The sequence below is a fragment of the Pyrgilauda ruficollis genome, unplaced genomic scaffold (genome assembly GCF_017590135.1).
Source record: "Pyrgilauda ruficollis isolate IOZ18807 unplaced genomic scaffold, ASM1759013v1 scaffold24, whole genome shotgun sequence".
Classification (NCBI taxonomy): Eukaryota; Metazoa; Chordata; class Aves; order Passeriformes; family Passeridae; genus Pyrgilauda; species Pyrgilauda ruficollis.
Window position 1 is genome coordinate 7,403,067 of NW_024523648.1, and position 24,341 is coordinate 7,427,407.

Consider the following 24,341-nt stretch of genomic DNA (forward strand, 5'->3'; position numbering starts at 1 on the left):
CCCTTGGCCAACTAGGCATGTTACCTTGTAATAAAACAAAATCAGACAGGACTTTCATGAAGCCATACTGGCTGTGACCACTGACTGTGTTGTCTTTAAGATGTTTTTCAATACCTCCCAGAAAAATCTTTTCCATAACTTTATCAGATACTGAAGTGAGATTGATGGGCCTGTAATTTCTGGGGTCTTCCTTAATGCCCATCTTGAAAATCAGGACAATGTTCACCAGCTTCCAGTCAGCTAGGACCTCACTGATGATGAGTAAATACTTCATGAGCGACTCTTCTCTAAAATCTCCATAATCTCATTATAAAAAGAGTAAAATAATTTTCACTATGCTTTCATAAGTCTAATTCTTAAGAAATGGTTCAAAGATTCTCTTTCAAATATCATTTTAATCTCTACAGACTACAACCATTTTATAGGTTCGAGTCATATGCTGGTCTTATTATTACCAGAAGCTTATAGGACAATGGGTTATTTTCTAAAGGAATCCTACCAACACTAAGCATACTAATCAATTATTTGAGCAATGAACTAGACACACCTCAGAAGTCACTGACAATTGTTTCTAATGGGCCATTTTTAAGCATACAATGTAACAAATCCACAAACCAGATAAAGAACATGATGTCCATGATGACACTAGAAGCTGATGAGCAGCTTCATACAGATTGTTCAACTCAAGAATCATCTAAAATCACAAATTGCAATTAGCTTTTACTTTTTGGTAATATAGTGTACTTGAATAGACCACACAAAGGAGCAACTGCTGCATAATGCAGCAATACTAAAACAGAGATCCATTCCCATTGAACAGCATTGAGACAGCAATTTGGGAAGACAAGACTGTGATTAAATAAATAAAAAAAATCACCATTGGCTTTTTGTTTCCTCACATTGTTCTCCAGTGCAGATCGGTAACTTGGACTACTGTCATTTCCTATCTTCTAATTAGAAGTCTGGATGAAGTAAATTGAACATAAAATCTAAGTTTATCAGCTGTCTGCATTTTAACAAAATGAAACAAAAAGAAAAGTAAGATAACCATGAAAATTCAATTCTATTAAAAAAAAAAAAAAAAAAGAAAAAACCAAAACAAAACCAAAAACTACCAACAACCCAAAAAATGGAGAACCATCCTCTTTCAGCACTTTAGGAAGTTTACCTTTACTACATGAATTACAATGGGATGAAATATTTGCTTGAAATATTGATCCATAATGAAACCTAATACAAACACATTTTAAAAACTTGAGAAGTTGAGTACTTTAGATTTGAAAAAGATGTGACTGTCTGTATAACCCTACCTCATGTATGAACTACTGCCATTGTAAAATGGCACTGTAAAGTACGTATGCTTCATAAAAAGACAAGCCATATCGTATCTTCATACAAATCTTTTGTCCAGATACTCATTTTTGCAGTACCAGTTTGCATAAGTGCAGATTTTCAGAAATTGTTGATTACAGAAAAATTTTTCTGAATGGCACAGTAAGGAAATAGGACAAAACACAAGACTGCAAAGACTACCACCCTGCACCAATTAGTCTCTTAAAAATAACATTTTGAAATACTATTGTGCACCAGTTCTAGAAATTCAAGCAGTTTGCTGCATGTGAAATTTAAGATCTTGAGAACTGTCCAAATTTTGCCTTACTTTCTCCAAAGGAATCTTCTGTGCAAAGAATGCCCATGCAAACCTGGACAAGAACTGGACAATAGATATAAACATTACAGAACATTTAACTCTATTTCCATCAGGTAAGTTAAAAAGAAAATGTAATTAACTCAGTCCTTCAACAATATGTATTTTATTTACATACATAAAGCAACATCCAGAAGTCAATTTTGTATTAAAAATAGTCAGCAGCCATCTGAAAATTATGCACAAAATAGACTTGATGTACTAAATGCCTTAGGAGTACACAGTAGCAGTACATCTATGCAGTTTAATATTAACTTTTTCTGTTTATATGCAAACACAGACAAGTATTTTGCAATGTTAATACGTGAATTCCAAAACAAGTAACAATTAACCCATACTAGCCAAAGATAGAGAGTAGCTGCAAAAAGAGGGGGGGGGGGGAATTATATACATAAACTGATAAAATAAGCTTACCGTGTCAAGCATAAAACAGGCAGATTCAGTTTACTAGAATTCTAACATTCATTAGGCACAAACCCTTTAGTGCAAAGGTCAAACACATTTGTTACACAAAAATACCACATACCATATCATGCAGTATTCTAACACAATTAAACCTGTCCTTGATACCATACAACTCATTCTCAGTAAATAATTAAAGAAATAATTAAGGAAATTATTATCAAATCTGTTTAATTTAAAAAGCAAATATAGTGACACAATACTTTTTGTTTAGAAAAACAAAACTATAAAATTGTTTAGGCATGAAAATAAATCTCTGCTGAAAATTAATTGGAATTCAGGTTAATCCACCATTTAGGTACCTTCTCCAATGTTTAACCTGCAGGGCTGTATTAATTCAAGGCTCACTTCAGGATTCAGGATTGCAAACTGAGGAAAAATCCCTCCCCTACTGTTTACACACTAAACAGCATATACTGCTCCTTCATGACCACTAACACCAGAGTCAAATGCCAATTAAAAAGTAATTATATATGAAAATCTAGCTGCCTAACAAGATCCAAAGTTGTTTACTAAGGTAACAATTCCACAGCAAAATCAATGATAAACATACAGTGCTGATGCTCTTTGGCTTCAGTCACTTGTTCAAGCTTTAATCAGCATGAAAACTATGCCAAAACTGAGCTTCTAGTACTAAACATTGCCCCCTACTACTTGTTCCAATGGTATCCACAGGACCTATATTTAGTTGTATGTCCAGTTCATGCTCTAAAATGATAACAAATGCTATGGAGTTTTATGCAAATAAGGGCAGCCAGGGGAATGCGAAAACAGACCAGAATCAAAAGAGAAGTCAGACAGAGAAAATAAAATATTTAGATGGGAAAGCAAAGCTATTCAATTTTAAAAGACCCACATGTATTAGAAATCTCTGCTGACATTAATGAAGTCTTCTGGAGTATCTGAAACACAGGAAAGCAAAACCACCTACAAATACAACAGGCATGACAATGCCATACTTTGCACTCATATTTTACGTTGAAAAATCAGAATTTCTCTACTAGAAAAATACAGAAAATTTTGGGAAAAGTGAGTTTTAATTACAAACTCTGCTAACAGGACCCTTTGGTGAGTAGGAAAAACAGACTTGGATTTTTAAGAAGGGAGAAGTTAAAGCTTGGATTAACTGCAGAGAAAGAGATCACTGAAAAGCATTTCACATTCTTGACACAGTAGAATTTGCTATTATGACTAATCAATAAAACAATCAGTAGTACGATCAGTATCCACCAGACTTCTATAGAAAGTCTTCTCAGGAAACAATTATGCTCCTGCTAATGAACTTATCAGATCATAGTATATACACTGGATTGTATTATCTAATTCTTTAAAGGAACTCCAAATGGGTTATGATCAATTAACACATCAACTGGAACATAAACACTGCAGCACTGTCATTATATAAAACTTTTATTAATTAGAGTAAGAAACATTAATTTCATTCACAAGGTCAGAGATCATACTGCTCTTAGTCCTAAGTGACAGATGCAACAACTAGACAAACAAATATACAGACAAGCAAAATATACAGACCATTAAATTTGTACCTGAGAACTGGAACATGTTTCATTTTGTTTTATTTTATTTAGAAACAAAATCGTAGTGCAATCTGAAGTCAGGAATAAACCTAAAGGTTTTGTCTTTTTTTTTGATCTAACATGCTCAAAAAAATTGGATTAAAACTAGATGAAAGTCGTATCTGCTGTTTCATACTAGCTGCCAAGTTTAGCATTAGTTCACAAACACACGTTTTTCTAGTTGCAGCAGTATCTCTATTGAACTTATTGCTGTTCTGAATCTAAAATACTGGCAATGACACTGGGAACATATTAGAGGTCATAATGTGGACTAAAAGGAAAGTTAAAACATACATGCAGCTACTAATTTGAATAACAGGGCACCATAGTAAGTCCAGAATGTTCTGATTTGGATCTTTCATCTAAGGATTCAAAGTAACTGCAATGTGTACAAACAGCAGAAGAGAATGCATTTCCATTTTTGAAGGAAGTTTTCATCAAAAAAGACAAGAGGCAGACACAAACAGCACTTAGGCTTTGCCTTATTTTTTTTTCAATGAGCAAAGACTTGCATGCTACAGTTGAAAGTACTGAAACTTCAGCACTTCTCTGAAAGGCTTGAGGATAAACAGAATCCTAGGGAAACTTCTTATGAAATACATGCAGCATGTACATACCTATAAAATTGCTGGTTTAAAATGCTGGATATCACATTCTGATAGCTAACTGGAGTCGTGGGGCACAACAACAATTTAATTGCTTGCTCCCCTACAAATTTGGTCCTATCAAAAACTTCACATCTACTACCACAACCAGAACTGTCAAAACCTGAGGTCCTTGAGGCTTTTAAAAACTAAAGGCATTTTTGTTGTAATAGTGTGATCAGTATCAAGATAGAATAATGACATTGACTGGAAACATCCATTATAAGACTGATAGTTTAATAACATACCTTTATCAGAAAATCTAACTTTAAGAACATTTAATAAAACAGTTGTGATATAAACTGAGGTTCCTGCTCCCCAAACTATACACCATATAGCAAAAGTAAATTACTTTACAAAATAATAATTCACTGTTCGTCCCAATGAACTGTATCTTCAACACCTAAAGCAATATTTCAAGAAGTCTAATGGTGTTTACAGAATTTTGTACATGCAATATCTGTATGGTAGAGTTCAAGACTTTCCAAAAGTTAAAAATGTTAAACTGTCAGTGAAAATTATGCAAAAATTAGGATATTCAGTGCAGCACTTTAAAAGTTCACATACAAATTTCTACCTATCAGCAAGAATTGTAATATGTAAATTTAAAAAATAATAATAAAAAAATCAGTTCTGGATCATAAATAGGTCCTATATTGATTTTTAAAATACAATTCAATATGAACACTGATGCCTCTTTTTTTTCCCTCACTACTGTCTTGTAAAAGCTTTTCTTTGGTTAGCTTTCACTATATCATCAGGAGATGCTGATTTGAAGTCAAATGGTGTTATGGCTATTGTAGGACCAGTTTCCTTGGGTTTTACATCTTGTACTTGTCTACTGTATAGGAAAGTTTTGTGTATCCCAACTGTGCACCGCTTATACCCTTTGGGAGGATAACGGAGGCACAAGGTTAAAGCAAAAGCTGAAGGTCTTGCACGCAGCGCCTTTATCCATGAAAGGGACAAATCCTGCCTCTTAAGACCATGCCCTTTTTTGGGTTTTCTGTTTGTTTTGGCAAAACCAGAACATTTTCCTTGCTTTTCTTTTACAAGTTTTGTTTCGGGACTAAAGATATTTGACTGTCTTACCACACTTTTCTCTGTAGATACATCTGCATTTTTTACAAGGACACTTAAATCAATGTTGGTTCCTTGGGAGGGCCTCAATTCAATTACATTGTGCATGGGCAAGTCCATCCTTTGCTGAGTTTTATCTATTTCAATAGTCTCTGCTATTAAATCTGAGAGTGATAAATTCTCAACCTCCTTTACTGGACAAACTTCAGAATGGGCTAGAGAAGACAAAGATCCTGTTAGCTCTGGCATCCCACCTGAAGTTTGGGGTTGATTTACTAGTTGTGATAATGATGAGGCTCCCAACCTCCTATCAGTGAGATTTGCTGTTGACTGGGTGTAAAGATCAGCCAAAGAGTAACAGTGGCTAGCACTGCTTTCCTGGTGCTCTTGAAGCAAGTCAGCCAATGATGTACTTCCAGATCTTAACACTGGCAAAGCAGCCATGTCTGAAGAGAGGCTTTCTTGCTTTCTACTTTGTTCAAGTGAAGATAAATTTTCAAGAAGTTCATTCTTTTTATTTATAGTATGACTGACTTCATTATCAAGAACCAAGTTTCCTAAAGCACTTGCTAAACATGGAGGACTATAAAAATGTGCATTACTATTACAATCAGGACTCAGAGAATCACAAACCACATTCTGCATCAGCAAGGATTTCAAGTCCTGTGTTTCCTTGCACTTCAGTGGGTTACTTCCTATGCTAGAGAAAACATCTTGACTGTCAGGAACCAAACTTACTGCATTAGCACTTTCTGGTAGTTGCTTCTCTGCCTGTTTATTCAGAGGTGCACAAAATGATCCTTTACACAAATCATCACTGAATGCAGATGACGGAACAAGTGAAGAGGATTTCAATCCTTTCCTTTCACAGGAAGGTATATTGGATTTTTCAAAATTTGTAGTTAAAGAATAAAGAGCTGAATCACTTTTGGCTGTCAAGTTTCCAAAACCAGGTTTGTTGGTTTTGTCAGCAAAACTGTCTACTGCGCAAGAGAAACTGTCTGCATCAACACACATTTCTGGACAACAACGTAAGTCTCCTTACCTTACAATAGCCAATGATTTTCAGATGGAAGTCCAGTCACAATGAAATATCCCATTTTTTAAAAGTTGACAGCACAACCAAAAAAAAAAAATCAAGAAACATGAAAAGGCATTTAATTACTAAGTGTCATCCAAAGGCAAGGAATGTTCTACATGTAAATCACACGTATCTACTGAAATACATAAAGAACTTTAAGAATCAGCAGAGAATGTCAATAAAGACTACAGACATTTAAGTACAAATCAGAATAAGAAAGCTACTGTATAGACACTGCCCAAAAAGGGAGATACTAGGGATGGGTGATGTCAGTTTACCAAATAAATAACAATCACTAAAAATTTAAAGATGCTTTCCAAATTTAAAGAAATACATTAATTCAGTTAAGTCATATATTATAAAATAGAAATCTATAATGAACTGCAGATGGTCACAAATTTAAACTGACTCTGAGGTGTTATTTTGACTCAAAAAAAAAGCTCTTTCCTTGAAATGTTTTAGAACACACATATAGTAAGTCAGTCGTCTTTCATTTTCCAAGAAATGACTATTGCAATGATAAGTGTCTTCACAGTTTGTAAAGCCCAAATTAAACTGTAGATAGAAATGAATCACCTTGAATGTAAGCAATTAAATCTAAGTATACCTTTTGTAGTCTTTGCTAAAATCACAGCATCCTTATTCTTGGTCTTCACATTTTGCTTACAGCCTTGTGAAAGCACAAGATCCAAAGCCTTTTGTACATCAAATTTAGTATCCAGTACTGCTTGCACCATTGTTTGTTCTGGTATGGACTCTGCCAAAACTTCTCTCATTTGATCAAGGCATGAATTAAGACGAGCTGAAAGAAACACATCACTGTTATAAGCTGCCCAAAAATACGTCTTCAATGGCCTAACCCCTAGCACCACACCTCTGATTAGCAAACAGAAGGGAAAAATGTTACACTAAGGGTTAAAACCTTTAGAAAATTTCAGTCTCATGTACTGCCCTGATAAACTTTGTTCCCACACCCTGCAGAATATTTGACCTTCTTCACATATTGCAATAAACAACATATTACTATTAATCTAGAAAGTCTCAGAACTGAAATATGTTGATGTGTAAAATAACTATCTTCACTGCAGATAAGAAATACAAATAATCACCTTAAAATTATCCAAAGCAATAGAGTAAGTAAACATAGAATTCCACTGAACAGCACATTTTAAGTGTTTATAGATGCTACAATTAACACCCAAAGTAAAACAGCATTTCCAGGGTCCTCAGGCCTTAACAATTGAAAGCCTGGAACAACATGCCAGGTTTCAAACTACCTGTAATCTTTTCTAAAACTGTAAGATATGTTTTGGTTGATAAAATCAATTTTCTTTGGAGTATACTTCTGCAACTACCATAAGCCTTTACTAAGATATTTGTTGCACAACAGAAGACAGACAATTCATCAGGTTGCCCCTCACTGGAAACCATACACTAAACAGCAGAACCAAACACTAAAGAGCAGAAGAAAATCCTCCTGAAATCCCAGTTTCTGCCAGTTCAGATTTTAGAAAACGGGAACTGAAGAACAGGAGGACAGCTACATATTTTTATTTGAACACTTCCTGGAAGATGTTTATAAAGAAGTTTGGGAATTCAATACTACAGAATTCCTGCCTCCGTGAGGTTATTTATATTAGCACCCTTTACCTGTAATTCAAATAGCAAGTGAATCTTCCTCAGACATTTGCCCTGCAAAACAAGTGTGGGCAGAGCCCTGCACAATGTGCTGGTTGCCAGTTTACTACCCAGCCTTGTGAAACTCTTTGCAACCACCCTGGCTACATCAATAATTTTGTATTAATGGCCAACACTACATACTGTATCAAACGTAATAGGTCTTGTGAGACCATACTGTTTTCACAGTAGAAGTGGATATTTTGAGGTTTCTTTTCCCTCTTTTTTTAGTCTAAAATATTACTTTCCTTCCTGCTCCAACACCAGGTCTTAAGTGAGTCCGTCAAAAGCATTCTGCAAAACCAGAGGACTGCACTGTCTAGATCACCTGTACCATTATACTGGCTCATTCTTTCAAATGGCCCTCCACAGCTTTATTTCCTGCTGTAAAAACATGTGTATTATTCCCCAATGTATCATATTTTACCCTATCTCCAAGCATTAGCTTAACTTCTACCAACTTACTTGATATGGAATTAAAATTCTTTCTAATTCACTGTTCTGAATTTTCTGCAACTTCTTTAAGTACCAGATTTCAAAACACTTTAGTCCGATCTTTTCAACATTTAAAAAAAAAAAACCACTGATTATTTCCAAAACATTAAAAACTATATTAACTATTAATACCTAGGAAAGAGACTTGTGAATGTTTTTCACAAAGCAAGTAATTAGGCAATTAGGCAGCAAGTTTAAAAAACAAAAGCAAGTATTTTTCCCCAACCACTCAGTTCAGAACTCAGCTTGTAACATTGAATTCATGACTGCAAGACTGAATGGAAACTAAAGTCTTACAAACTCAAAAGGTAAGGGTAAGAAAAGATTGTACAGAATATTGGCTACTCTTTCAAGGAAATGAGAGACTTTGAAAACCTCTTAAATACTGCTAATTGCTGTAATTTGGAATGCAAAGCAGAAAGAAATTCTAATACTAATACTCACTTTATAATATTCAAGAGTCAAGATTTGAGCTCTAATGTCTCCACATAAAATCCCATTATTTCTAGTAAGAAACTAAGAACACATTTCAATGTATGCAACCAAGTACCAAGTAGTACACAAAAGGTAGTTTTGAACTTGAAGAATGACCACTGAAGGTATCTCCCAGACGGGTATTGTTTTATAACAAGAATCCAAAATTGTGAACAATGTCAGTCAAGTAAGAAACATTAATTTAAGACTATTCTAGTAAATCTTTAATTCATGTAAGAGATTATTCTGATAGTTGTTGTCTATAATTACCTCTATCAACTTCAGTCAGCTGATGAGTGGGTGTAAAACAATCAGCAGCAGCAGCATCAGTACCTTCACAGCCATATTCTTCTTCTAATGGCTCAGCAAACGTGGCTGGTTTGTCTCGTCTGGAGTAAATAAACTGAGCTGCTGCATTAGGTAAAAAATAAAGTATTAAAAAAAAAGTAAAATTGTTTTCCTCCTTTAAAAGCAAAACATAACTAAAGGTAAAATAATTTAGGATGCTGAACTGTTGCAGTGGTTTCAAGGGGGTAGTGAGACACTACTGTGTAATGGCTGCTAACTGAGGACTGCACAGAGCATACTAGAATATAAATAAGCTGCCATCACAGTGAAACTACAGGCTGGGCAATATCCTTGTATGAATGAAATGCAACAATTCTGTAAAGTTCAACATTACAAGAAAGATTATATTCCAGGTTTGAGAAACAGTAATTTCTATACAAGTCTATGTCTTAATGTCTTCAGAACCTTACATCATTTTTGAATCTGAATTTTCAACTGCTTTCAGTTTGAATTTTAAAAAGTTAGCATGAAATTAGCACGGCTTTTAAAGTATGTGACTATAGTATGTGACTGTTAAATTACTGATAAGAATTTAATGGAGATGAACACATCCTTTCTTTCTTGGAATTTCATTAGAAATATAGCCCATGAGTAAAAATGTGTGTTCACACAAAACTTTAAACAACTGCCTGGTTTCACTCTGATTTAGCTACATTAAAGCATACACAGATAAAACTCCTCACTGAACAAGAGCCCCAGTCATTGCACACTCTCAGAAATGTGCAAAGCATAATGTAAACAAATTGCCTTATGCCAGATAATATTCTCCCCAGCTCTGAAATCCATACTGAAAGCAGGTGTATATCCAGAAGTAGCAACTCCTAGCAACTGTTTCCCAAAAGCATACACACTGCTTCATGTTCAATCCCAATAACTGAAGCAACTGTTAAGACTGCTGTACAATCTACATCAGATTATTTTATAATTGAAGCTTCCACACACAGAGTTCTTAGGAAAATTACTGTGCACAGTCAGGAATTAATTTTGCTATTTATCAGTCTATACTTGAGCAAAAGGTACGCACTGCACATTTTCATCACTGAAATCAACAGCACAGGAGAACACCAGAGTTTTAAAGACTTAATTATCTCAAGTTCTTGTGGCCAGAGGTCACACACTACATCACAGTCACAGTGGATTAGATCCAAACCAGTTACCTGCAGTAGCACGGCTTCACGTCAACACCAGCTGTACTATTTCCAGGGCCTACTCAACTCTAGAAACACTGGCACCAAATCTGGGGAAACCCTAAACTGATAATCTTGCCAGAGACTTGACTGGAGAACACAACTTAATGGTTCTACAGCCGAGCTGAATTCAGCTGGGCTGAGCCACTCCTATTATGCCTTACCTGAGCACACAGCCATTGCTGTTTTTAAATCTACTTTGCAACACTGCAAATGCTGGAAGGCTGGTTAGCTCCACGTGACCTTGCATGAGAGGACCAGCACTGCAACCCACAATGAGACTCCCTGCCCACTCAAAGATGCATAGAAGACATCAACTACCAGCTGCACAACAACAACTGTTAAGCCCAGGTAGATCCTACTAACCACAGGAAAAGACACCAAATGTTTCAAGGTTATCAACACATTCCCACAGAGCAGATTTTTACATTAACAAGTACATTCCAACCATCTAGGCTCATATACTTGTAGGACTCAAGATGTGGCCAGTTGTTTAATGGGACTTTCAAACGTCCAATGCCTAACACTACACAACTGACTGTAACAGGATTATGGCCACTAGGCACTTTTCAAAAGCGTCACTAGCTTTTAAAATTTGTTTTCATTTAGCAATAAATATCAGAACAGGTATCAATGAACAATACTTGATAATTATTTGAACTAACCTGTTGAAGGAGAAATGCAATAATCATCTTCTACTGACTGGCCATACACATCATCATCTTCAAAGTCTATGAAGCAAAAACAGCAAGATTAAGCTGCACAATTTCTAAATAATATTATAATCCAAAGCATATATTTTGCACAAGGTTTTATGTAATAATGCATTTCCTGTATTCCAGAAGTACAGTGAGGTTCTGTTTATTTACCTAGGTGAGAAACAACCTTCCACGTTCCAATAACAATTTTCTTACAATAATACAATTTAACATTTAATAGTCTATTCATTAGGCTGAAAATTTTCAAGAGCTACCATACTTCACACCTCCTCCTTCAGTATCTCCTTTGCCCTCACAGACTAAATCAAACTTTCTACATTCTACAAATTTTTACCCATGGCACTTCTCTTGATATTTTTCCTTGACCTCTCAGTCTTCACCCCAGACAGGCAGTTCAATTACAATTTCTACTCCCAACAACTCAGATCAGCATTTCTACTCCACTCCTATGCATGTCTCACCTTTCTTCTCTACTTTATGCTCACACCCATCCACCTTTCAAATGAAGTTCAGCAAGGCAAAAAAAAAAAAAATTCACAATTCCCTTTGAATATGCAAAATTGTTTCAGGTAAAAAGCACGTATCTTAAACAGTTACTTAAAGATTAAAATGTTCTTTCCTCAGGAAAAAAAAAAAAGGTACCAAGAAATACAAAGAGTAGGTTATGCACCTTTCTCTCCTAAAATGAACACTAGTATTATGCCAATCTCAAAAGAATAGCATAATTTTCATTAAGTAATAATGAAATATTAACTAACTGTTATTAAAGACATTACTGCACTTGGCAGTTTCACAAGTAACATCTATTATTTATTGTTGTAAAAGACAGACCACAGCATGCACTGACTATAAAAATCAGTATTTAAAAATTACATAAATTACAGAGAACAGAGTAGAAGCTACTGAAGCATTCCAGCTGTATTGTCAAGATATTTGCAGATGGAATATCACATTTGGTTATGATCACAATATCTCCGAAAGGAGAGAGGAAAAAATGGAACATGGTCAAATAAAGACCAGAAGATCTAAGGCCTCAGAAGTCTTCCTATGAAAGGAAACCAAAAAATACTGTAAATATTTAGCTCAGAAATGCAACTCACATTTGGGCATTACAGAACCACATGCAGCATAAAAAAAACAACATGTTGCCTTTAATACAGAAGATACAAAGTTTATTTCACTTGGGTCATAAATGATTCTGTGTGATTACAAAGGAACATATAGCACAAGGGTAAAGCCCTGACACATCACCTCACAGTCATGTTTCAAAAGCAAAAAGCAACTTAATAGCTACAGCTACTGTGTATCTCAGTAAACTCATTACAAGAGTCTGATGAGTGTATCAATAGTGAAATTAACTCCAGGGATTGCACACTCAACTTTGCAAAAGCCAGCAACTCAGCTGAAATCAACATTTCAACCAATCAGTGATGAAAAATGCTCTCTAGAGGATGCAAAATCAAGCAGTAAAATTCCCAATCTAGTTCAGGATTTTGGCTATATGAGGTGCATTTACACTAGCAGAAACTGCAAGGTGGGAACACACAGCCAGCACAGCTCACATCAATTTACAACTTCCAAGAAATTCCAATATCAGAGTGCAAAACCCAATTTGTACTACTGTAATACATAAAAACCTCATAGTCTGTTCACTCAACAGAAGACTAGAGGCAGGCTGACGCATATCTGGCATATTTTAATATTCTGACAAAGTGAAGCAACAAAATTCCTGCTCTCCTACCAAACGGCTCTTTAAAATATTGGTATGAACTGAAGTGTGTCCATTTCTCCACAACCCAAGCCAACAAAAATAAAGGCTTTGAGGGAAAAAGAAAATACTTGGATTTACAGTTTGTGTAAGTTAATGGGGCCAGGGCACAAAGTAAGCTGCAGTACTGCAGGTACAAGCCAAGCTCTTATGGAAAAATTCCGTCACTCCACGCAAGAAGCGTAAGTAAAATAAGACAGGGCCTGAAAAAGAGATTATTCCCTAAATGCACAACTCCATCTTTAGGAAGTACATTTCTTCCTCAAGTAACAGCTGTTAACTCCTATCTATTAACACTTTGCTAGAGTTTTGCCGTGAATACAAATTTTTAAGTTTTTCAAGACTAAAGATGGATGGATTCAACCCTACTGAGGCTTTTATCAAGTCAGTGCCGCTACTAAAAAGCAGAGTCAATTTGGGCAGCTCAAGGCCATGCAGCTGTGGCTTGGACCACGTACCAAGGCCAAGGCTCTCCCCGTGTGGAAGCTCCAGGGCAGGAGGCGGAGGTCCTGGACGGCAGAGCGGCCACGTGCGCCCGACCCTCCCCACTCGGGCGGGAAACGGGCCGGGAACGGGGCGGGGAGAGGCCTCGCCCGTAGCCCCGTCCAACCCCCGCCGAGGGGAGGTGAGGGGGCGGCTTTTCCCCTCCCACCGCCCCTGACAGCCCCCCGGGCCCTCCCCTGCCGCCGCGCGAGCCCCGCCACACCCTCCTGCCCGCGGCCGCCGGGACGGGAGGCCCGGCCGGTGGCAGGGGCACGGGCCAGGGGAGCGCGGAGGGAGCGGCAGCTACGGCGGGCTCCGCAGCTCTGCCACCGGCGCCTGCTCGCCATAACCGCTACCTTCGTCGTAGTTATATCCTCGCACGTTCCTGTGCCGGGACATGACGGCGACAGCGGCCGCGACGGCCTCGCTCGCCCGCCCGCGTTGACGCTGGCGCGGCCGGCCTAGGTCGCCATGTTGAAGTACGGCGGCGCCCGGCGGAATCCCCTCTTGCGCAGGCGCGCAGGGCGCCGCTTCCGCCCTCTTGCGCCGCTGGGCATGCGCACGGCCCGTCCCGCCTGGCTCGCGCCGGCGGGTCGCGCGGGGCCGGGGGCGGTTCCCGGAGGGGCTCGCGCCCCGCCCGCGCGCCGGGCTCGGCTGAGGCGGCCCCGGGAGCGGAGGGAGCGCGGGGAGCGCCCGAGCTGGCGGGGGAACCCTCGGGTGGCCGCTGGAGGTGGCGCTTGGAGCCGAGGTGTAGCTGTCCTGGTGGAAACCTGCCCGAATTTGGTGTCCGTGATCTTGGAGGCCTCTTCCAACCTGAATAAACGTTGCTGTGATTCTGTAGAGTGTAGTAGCGTAGAGTCTGTCTGTAGTAGCTGTCTGTTTAGTAATGCGAGTTACAAGGTAAATCTAGATAGGAGATGCCCATTTTCTGACAGTGATGAGTTTTATTCAAGACAAAAATGGGAAGTTCTACATGCACACATATAAGCAAGTGTTTTAAAGTTTATTCAAAACCAGTTGCATCACTGATGAAAAGGGAGCATTCTGTATAGGCTGACATTCACTAAGGGTAGGCTTATTTAAACACACTTGAAGTGTCTGTGATGTGTGTAGCACCACAGGAGCAGGGTTTGAAAGGCTTTGAAATTAAGTACAAGGCCTTTCCCAATTCTGGATCTGAAGCAGCTCCAGCTGACCTGGCTTTTTGGTGACGAGTAGCCATTGCAATCCAGGGACTGACTGGTGGCCAGGCTTAAATGAGCTGTTCTAGGTAATTACAAGCTGTAATAATTAGCATTGCTGTTGGCGGTGTTAAGAAGCAAAATGTCGAAGCATTAGACCCCATGGAGCCTTGATCTGACTACATTGGCACATTACTGTGGCACTTCCTAATGCCAAGTTTCAGCCTGCAGGAGCAGTTGCACTGCCAAGGGTTTGGATAACCAAGGAATGTCCCTGCAGCTGCTCCTCTTGCTGGGGCAGACAGGGAAGGACAAGCAGACAGGAGCTTAAGCTCTGGTGAGGAAGGGAATTGGGATAGAGATGTCCGTTCATGAACTCCAGCTCTGATAGAATCTGTTTCCATATCTGCCCGCCCAGTTTTTCCCCAGATACCTGCACTCATCTGTGGGCTCGGGAGCTGCTAGGCAAATTACACCATTAATATTTCTGAAGTCAGGTGTCTTCATCTTTAAGACCTTCAATAATTTATTTACCATCTTTTCATCCAGTCTTGAGAATACTAGAAATCGAGTCCCGCTCCAGCCACCTGCATGCTCCAGGTGTCCTCTGATACCCCACCACACAGCCACACATCCCTACGAATACACATGCCCTGCTTCTGTACCTGCCACCTAACTATTGTCTTGTCCTTACCCACATGCCAAAATTGTCACTGTCTGCCACTCCACATCCTTCCTGGTCACTGCCAGAGGCAGGGAGTATTAACCATAAGCCAAAAGTTTGTGTTCATATACAAATAGTATGCAAAGTAGCAGATTGTTTCCTTATATTATTTGCATATTTCTAACTAATTTCTACAGAGAAGCACATGCAGCTGAAAAGGCTTAGGCTCTATGAAATGACTTCCGTACAGTGATGGGATTAAAACGGAATTGGGAACAAAGATTTCTGATTAATACTGGTGTCCTGTTGACCTTTAGTGTCCCAAATGTTCTCTGCAGCAGAGGTTTGACAGTAGTTGTGCTAATCCTTATCTGTCCAAATCTCTTGACTTGCATCAAAGATACAAAAGTGGAGACTTGCTATCATCCATTCTTACCATGGCCAGGGTAGCAGACTTCTAAATTCAAAACCTGATTCCAGCATTTGCTTTTGAGCCTTCATTGAAGTAACTTGAGACACTGCATCGCTATAACTATAGAGCATCCTGCCAGTCTGCCTCCAGCAGCTTTACTTTGGAAAAGTAAAAAGCCTCTGAAATTACTTCGATCCCATTCTTCAAATGTTAAAAACTCTAGTAAATATTAATTATGTACATTTAGGTTTTGGTTTTTTTTCTTTCAGGTAGTGACAGTTCTCATTTCTCACACCTGAACATTGTGTTTCGAAGACATTTCTTTTATCCTTCTTATTGATGCTTTTTTTTTTTTACATAAATCACCATCTGCTTATAAAATAATAAGTTTTTCATGTTTGAATATTTTTTCATTACTTCAGTTACTGTGACCTCCACAGATAGGATGCTCATTTTATTTGCTTGGTAGTCAAATGTAACATTGTTTTCGAGATTTCAAAATTAGTTCAAAACAAGAAAATAAGTAACAGTTGTAAAAATATAAAGGTGAATATAAGGGCAAGTCAAATGGAGGAGATTGTATACTTTGTAGTCTTTCTAAGGCATTAACAGTGAACTTGAAATTTTTTCTTCATTTAAAGTGTAATAGGTTATATCATACAAGATGTAAGGAAAAAAGAACCCAAACCCAAAAATTTCTTACAGGAGCACAATAACTTCATATTATTATTTCATACATAGTATCTTCAAAGAGTCATAAATACACTGTGATTATTCCTTGACTTTTCTTAATTCTGAGATATATGTAAATATTTTAGGGAAAGATGTTCAAGAAATACTGAGCTTTAGTCCTCAAGCCCTAGCTATACCTCCTCAGTTAGTGCTACTTATATGTGAATGCAACATTCGTGAAAAGTCTGATGGCAAAGCAGTATTCTATAACTAAACATTATTCCTTCAGCAGCAATTAAAGCACATCAGAGAACCTTGTCAGTCTGGCTCCAGCAGTTCTGACTGAGGGATGACTAACTGGGTCACTTCTGGCATTCATTTCTTCCTGTCCACTGAGATTATATATTACTTTAAGGCATGTGCCTTAAGAAGCGAACTAAGATCACCGGTCTCAATCCAGGTGGCAGCATTTCTGCTAATCCTCTTTTTTCAGCAATCTGTGGCTGTTAAGTTCTAAAATATAGATTGTCAAGGTCAGTAAATGCGTTTCCAGCTGCTAAATGATCTGACTAGCTCAAAAGAACTGCAGCCAGTAAATACATGTCTGTTTTTGTCTAAAATGATGCCATGTAGTCAGAAGATGATTTAAAAGTCAGAAAACAAAGAGTATTAATAAATTATCATTTTGTACATATGGTAAATAGCAAGTGTCTCCAATTTTTCACAGTATGAATGAGGTTGTTAAATATATCTATTATTTCTTTGGGAATGGATCAGTGCCGAACAACAAGTTTCACATATGAGTGATTTATGTTAAGTCAAGACCTTACACAGTTTCAACAGGATCTATTAACAGCTAAGTTAGATGGCAGCTGATGGCAAACAGCAATGTAATGGCAATTCAGTCTAGAAAAGTGACCTATTTGTATAGTTTAACATAGAATCATTAAAACTAGAAAAGACCTTTAAGATTATTGAGTCCAATCCAACAATAAACCTAACACTGCCAGGTCGACGACATTGTGTTCCTCACAAGAATGTAAACTTCCTGTTACAATAAGGAGTAAAATATTTCAGTGCCTTTAGGTGAATCTATACTTTCTGTAACACTTTGATTTCAATCCCAAATTCCCCTGTCACCCTGCTCCCTCCCTGCTGGCTCTCTGACTGCTTCTCATCTGCAGTGACCCAAATACTGGCACAGAAAGGGAAGTTAGGTCTCTGCAAGGAGGGGAACTGCCTTGAACCACACAGCTGGGAGAGAAGGAGTTCAAATTTAAGCATGGTTGCTAAGAACATGGTAGCTAAAGCCACTGTGAAGCACTGAATGAAAACCTATTATCTGTTGGTTTTACCCCTGATTAAAACCAATATTTTATTACAACAGAGTGCCATTCACTTCTAGTTGGTCTGTGAAGTTTATTCTTGGTACAGAGAGAGGTAAGTGATGAAAAGAGTTTGTCTTACAGAGAAGATGCATAAAATGGAACACGACCCAAGTTTATACTAGGAGTGGCTCAGAAATAACTATTGAGGTTTTTTTTCTCATAGTAACAGTTTTTCTCAATTTTCTTGAAACTGAAAGAAGGCAAATTTTAAACTGATAAAAGCAGACAATTTTCATTCAGCACAGACTTAGACTACAAAGTTAATGAGCAACTTAAATGATCATGGCTAAAAAAATTAACAAGATTCAAACAGTTTACATGCTTGTGTAGATGATAGGAATACTTAAACATGATCACAGTAAATATTTAAAGTCTGTATAAAATTCTGCAAGATATTAAAATTTTCATGTTAGAGATTCCATCTACTTTTCTTGTTATAAGTGAGTGACAGGATAAATTAAGGGAGCTGCAGAGCTAAGGAAGAGGCAAAACAGAAGGCTGTCATTATGACTTGGTTGAATATGATGCATGTGTCCACACTAGAGCAATTTATAATGACACATACATATATTTATAGTGCATATAGGCAGCATTCTGTTGTGTGTGATTATATACATCCATTTATCAAGCACTTGTAAAAGTTTGTCATGGATCCTGGCTACTACCATAAACTGTGACTTCATCAATTTGTCTGTAATGATTGGACATAGAGATGCAATCAAGCTTTCAGTAACAGCAGTGAGACCTTTTTTACTGCATCTGTAGGAAAAAAAAAACATCAAAGTGAACTGAGATCCTGGAAAATGTAGTTTGAGAGACATTACAGAAGTCTGCAAATCAAAGCAGGGTAAATACAGTTTGAGAAATCCATCACTTTCCTGTGCAGAGTAATTAATTACACAAATCTGACTGGGACATTCCACTACTGATCTCTTCTTACAGAGTTTAAATAAAAAACAAATGCTGACACATGTATGCTTCTAGGAGGCACAGTAATACTTAGCTTGTTGGGAAGACAGCTTGTTAAAGTCTAAGAATTATGTTAGAATTACTCTGATTTTGTTTTCTGTGTTCTGCACGTTTACATTTTTGGGAGCTGCCTTTGACAAACCCAGCTATATATTTTGGGCCACTGAGTCAGGGAAACCCCCTGTACTTGCCTCTCTCAGAAATCCAGTACCTCCATGGTTATTCTGAGTCACATTTCTTCCCGCATGAGACTCAGTACTGAATCTGTAAAACTGCATTGGGTTGAAGAGATTTATGTGGTATTATTAAGCGTGTCAGGGAGCATCATTTGATGAATAAGAAATGTGGCTTCATTCAGACTGATACTGTATGTCAGTCTTTGACTAAAGTCTTTTGTTTCCTCTCCCCCCAAAAATTTCACTTTCAAAGGCTGATTCTTAAAGAAATTATCAAGTCCCTCTTTATCTCTCAAATGATTCTCACGTACTGCACACTGAGGAATCTCATAGAAGGTATTGCTAATTCATCCTGCAATCACAGGATATAATTCACTTCAGATGCTCTATTTGGTGTATCCTAGAGTCAAATGCAGTCCTGCAACACAAAGCAGTGACTCTAGCAGAGAATGGAAATCCTGCACAATAATATCCTTTTAGTTCCATTTTTTCTTATCTGATAACCAACAACTACTTAACAAGATGCTCACTTACTATCTAGTTTGTTTCACATGTTTAAAGTATAAAATTGTATCATTTGCTATTAGAACAACATCCTATCTTCCAGAAGCTAATCTTTAATGGCAGATGCCCTGTCTTAAATGTATAAATCTATTAGAAAACCGATCTGATAAAAATTTATGCCTGCAAAATGATGATTCATTTATATCAATGTACTTGTCACTCAGACCTTAAGAAAAAATACATAATACCACAGAATTGGGTGGGTGCTTAAAATATGCTAGACCTCGATAATAGGAAAACATTAGCCACAAAGTGTAAAGGAGAAACACCAATTAAAAAATAAAATTACCAGCTCAAAATTTCCAAGTTTGTACACCATCTATTATGAACAGCAGCATGTAAGCTTTTGGTCTTAGGGTGCTGCAGCAGCTACCTCGTGGGTGACAGCATGATTTCAGTTTAACTGGAGATATCTTACTCATCTCCCCTGTGCTTTATAAAAGCAAACATGACTTAGGCCTTATGAATCAATATTTTAATACTGGTGTCCAAAGCTGAACTGATGTGGCTGTTCTAATTAAACATCATGCTACCTCCAAAACAACTCATCAGAAAATAACATTTTCTCACTTTCTAAGCTGTCTCTGAGGACAGGCTAACTATATAAGTATTTGCTTAGTGTGTTTAAAATTATAATTGTTTTATGTGATTTTGTTGCTGATTGCAGATGTGGTGGACTTCATCTTTGTATTGAAGTCCATGTGTGTTTTATGTTTGTATCCATTGAATGAATTTCCTGAAAGACACAACAGGATTGCAGTGTAAGCCAAATTCAGTTATCGTTAATTTTTTCCCCCCAAACCATGCAAGGACACAATGCTTCTTTCTGTCTCTGCTATGGATAAAATATTTTCCCACTGTACTTCATACAGGTACCTTGCACCAATCATTCCTGCAGACAATACCTGTCTAACACCAGAGGCTAACACCTCTTACAATATCAACTACATCATCTTGGAATAGAGGAGATCCCTGCAGCAACAGAGTCTCTCTTTGCCCTGCACTCATGGAAATAAAGCTGGAACTTAATTTCCCTTCTATGTTAGTAATTTTTGTGGAGACTTTTGGCAGGGACAGGTTTGCAAACTTTTGAAAAAAAATTTTTATATATATTTAATCGTCATAAATTCATTGGCAAGATGTAAGAGGGGAACTCAAATTATTAAAAATTTTTCATCCCTCAGATGAAAAAACATGTAAAAAAGTGAGTGTTACATACTCTGTGTGTACACAGAGTTTCACATCAATCATAGTGCGGGCCCAGTGATGGGTCAGAGATATAGAGACAATTCTGGTTACAGCTGTGAAGATTAGTTAGGGGACAACAGATACAGTGCAAAAGAATCCATGTTTCATCCCTTCACTGCTTGTGGAACAACTCTTTTATTTGACATAAATTATTCTTGTAGTCTAAAATATTTAATAGAAATAGTCAAAAACTATCCATATTGCTTCAATTGACTGTAGGATATTCAGGACTTACTGAAGTTCTTCTATTCAGGGTTTATAATTGACACTCTGCAGGATTCAGAGTGAGTGAATTAAGTCACTATTATCTACTTTGCAAGCTGTAAAAGTGTATTAAGTGAAATTTAATCAGGAATACGTTTTAATCCTGTAGCAATAAATTTAATAATAAAATGTCTACTTGCCACTCAAAACCCTTATTGTGGTGAAGCTTTAGATAGAAGCATCAGTAATTTGCTGGATTTCAAAAATTTGAGGTTATCATTTACAGCTATGAAGCAATGCCAGCCCTCTGTATTGGTCACATAATTCTGTTAAAGGAAAGTTTAGAATGATTGGAAATGTTATTATTAGGATGAGTAAGGGCATCCTTTGCAATAGTGACAGAAAAAATATCCCTACTTCACTTTAGTTCATCTGTAGTCATGAGGAAATCCACATTTCATTCCCAATAAAAGCTACAACAGAATGCTACTAATACTTTCCAACTACAAGAAACTGTCATCTTTTTATAAAAATTCATTTGGGGCCTGGTCCAAACCTTCAGGAAGTCAATAGAGATAATTAAATTTGCTTTCATTAATCAAATTGACACTAACCAAACCAACAGAATATACAAATAAGAGGATTTTGGTAGAACAAAAGCACGAAATTTTACATTGAGTTCCAGTGGAGTAGATTGTATTAGACACCCTATTACTGCCAGAGAAACCATAAGCTGAGCAACAAAAGATAATAATAATAGGTATAGCAAATTTCTTATCTATGTCCTCAGGCAGTGAGAAAATGTCAATGGATGTTATCTGTGGAAACACAAGATCATATTTTTAAAAAAGTGAAATGTAGCCAAGAGGAGGCAAATAACCAAGGGCCCCTTTGAGCCTGAGGAGGTGGGAGAGGAGCACTGGAACCAGCCAGTCCTGAGCCTTTATTTGACCAAAGGGGAAGGCATCAAGTGAGTTCTGCTGAGGACCAAGAAACTCAACTGGGTCCATGGACCCCTGATTGTGGGGGCCTTAGTCAGGGGAAATATCTTGTGTTTTGCTGCTTGGTAGGGTTTGCATGGTACTGGATTTTTTTCCTTGGCAGGAGAGGAAACCTGACAGTTTACAAAAATATGGGGACTTAGCAACAACCGTGTGCTTGTATGAGCACTTCACCTTGCAATAAAGACATGACTATTTCCAGTATTTTAAAGCAGACTTGACATATTATATTTGAGAAATATTAAGAAAACCTCACTTCTCAAAACAAAGACCAAAAAGGAGGTATTTTGTGATCAATTGATTTGAAATTTTCAAGAAAACTTCTTGTTTGTTGAAAAGTCACTATTCTTTAACCAGAAAAAAAAATGCTTGTCTCAGGCTGTAAAATGTTTGGGGGAAAGGATTATCTGTATTTTTTCCTGTATTTTTACTCTACTGGGAACAGTATGATTCTTCTCCAGAAATGACATACAAGAGCAATAGCAGTAAAACATTGGTATCTCAAAGATGAAAATAAACACACATATATTTATGACCAAACAATCAAAACACTGTCAGTGTATGGAAGTCCACTTGTAAGTCTTACAGCAGAGTTCCATTGGTACAAATACATGGCTTCTGTAGGCTCCTGAAATAAATTAATGTTGTCCAAATGAGCATCATTGCTTTACTCTGCAGACACCTTTAATGTGATTACACATTAAGTTTGCAGGATTTAAAACTTTCACTTTATAACCTGCATGCAACTACCATATCTTTCTAAAAAAAAAAAAATTCTGTTCAGGTATAGACCCAGAGGAACTGATTTTTCTCTCTTTTATGTCATGCTCTCATTCTGAAAAGAATCCTAAGCTATGTGTGAAATGGTAGAAAACTGTATTACTTACCAAAGTAAATTAAAGAACCCATGGTTAGTCACACTGGTTCCAAGCTTCCGGGGCACAAAGTGAGCTATTGAAATCTTGTTGAGATGTTTTTCTATTGTAAATATCCAGGGAAAAATCAATCAATTGAGAATGGAGGACAAAAATATAGCCATAATAAAGGTATATACATGAAGAAAGGAAAATAATAATTGAAGCAAGTCAACATGATTGCATATAATTCTTTCAGCATGGGCAAAATCTGTAAAACTAGGTCTACATTCAGTTTTTCCCAAACAGATAGCTAATTTTTATGCTGTCCTGTCTCTCTGGAAGCTAAATTTGTCTCTTATAGTACTTTGCACTAGCAACAAAAAGCAAAACGCAGACAGACTTTCAATATAGTTTAAATGTGATCTCTGCATCAGCAGTATTGAGGAGAAAGTTTTAGCTGGTGAAAAGGTGAATGTGTTGCTTTGATGTAAAAAATGATTTATTTCATGAGGATGCTCAAACAAACAATCTGTTCCAGTTATAAGCAGTGTGACTATTTATAGTCTGAGCCTAATACAGACATAACACACTTGACTGTGAACAGTAAATACTTTGTGAGGGTTAGAAAGTGAAAAAAGAGCTGCTTGCAGGCACTGCCACATGGTGTACAGCGTTTGCTGAGAACGACAATGCAACATCTGCAGATTCCCACAGGATGTGTAATTCTTGTTATTTCAGGGTCTCATCCAATTTATTTGACATTATTGTAAGTTTCACATAAAGATGAATTGATTTTGGTCCTTAGCTTGTCATGTAAAATACTGGCTAAATACAGAGTTTATATTTGGATAAGTGAAATAAAACCTTCCTATTCCCGCACCCTGAATAAGCACTTTCACCTTGTTTAAGATCATTCCAAAAATAACAGGAAGCAGGCAGGTAATAGGTACTATCTGGTCTAGCAGTATAATTGCAGCCCCAGGCAAGAAGGGAATAATGGATTCTTCTATACATTTTCCCCACAACCAGATCTTCAAGGAAAAGGGGCAATTGTAATAATAAAGAATCCAAATCTTTAAAAACCTTTTAAAAGCAAATTGATTAAATCATTACTTTAAAAAATCAATCATTTCTACCAGTTCTATGCAACACAGACATAGTTGCTTACTCTGTTTCTACTCTTTACTTGAGGGATAAATGTCTAATGAAAAACAAAGTATGGAGAGACTTTTATAACCACAGGTCAGCAGATGAATGAAGAAAAGTAAGCCTGTGCTTAAAAATGTAGATCTCAGTTGCCAG

At 37.3% G+C, this 24,341-nt stretch overlaps 1 protein-coding gene across 4 annotated transcripts in view; it reads right to left on the reverse strand.

Moving 5' to 3' along the window:
• The window catches only part of HBS1L (HBS1 like translational GTPase), a 58,194-nt gene extending 43,977 nt beyond the window's left edge, over positions 1-14,217 (reverse strand). The window contains exons 1-5 of one of the 4 annotated variants that reach the window (XM_041469806.1): positions 14,060-14,217; positions 11,399-11,464; positions 9,469-9,609; positions 7,160-7,354; positions 1,814-6,511 (exon numbers count right to left, since the gene is read on the reverse strand). In XM_041469806.1, coding sequence (XP_041325740.1) covers positions 5,103-6,511; positions 7,160-7,354; positions 9,469-9,609; positions 11,399-11,464; positions 14,060-14,102 — 1,854 coding nt within the window. In that variant the 5' untranslated portion in view covers positions 14,103-14,217 and the 3' untranslated portion in view covers positions 1,814-5,102. Of the gene's footprint in view, positions 1-1,813; positions 6,512-7,159; positions 7,355-9,468; positions 9,610-11,398; positions 11,465-14,059 lie in introns of those variants that run through there. The other 3 variants (XM_041469804.1, XM_041469805.1, XM_041469807.1) reach the window with 3 other exon arrangements.
• Between the last annotated feature and the right edge of the window lie 10,124 nt (positions 14,218-24,341).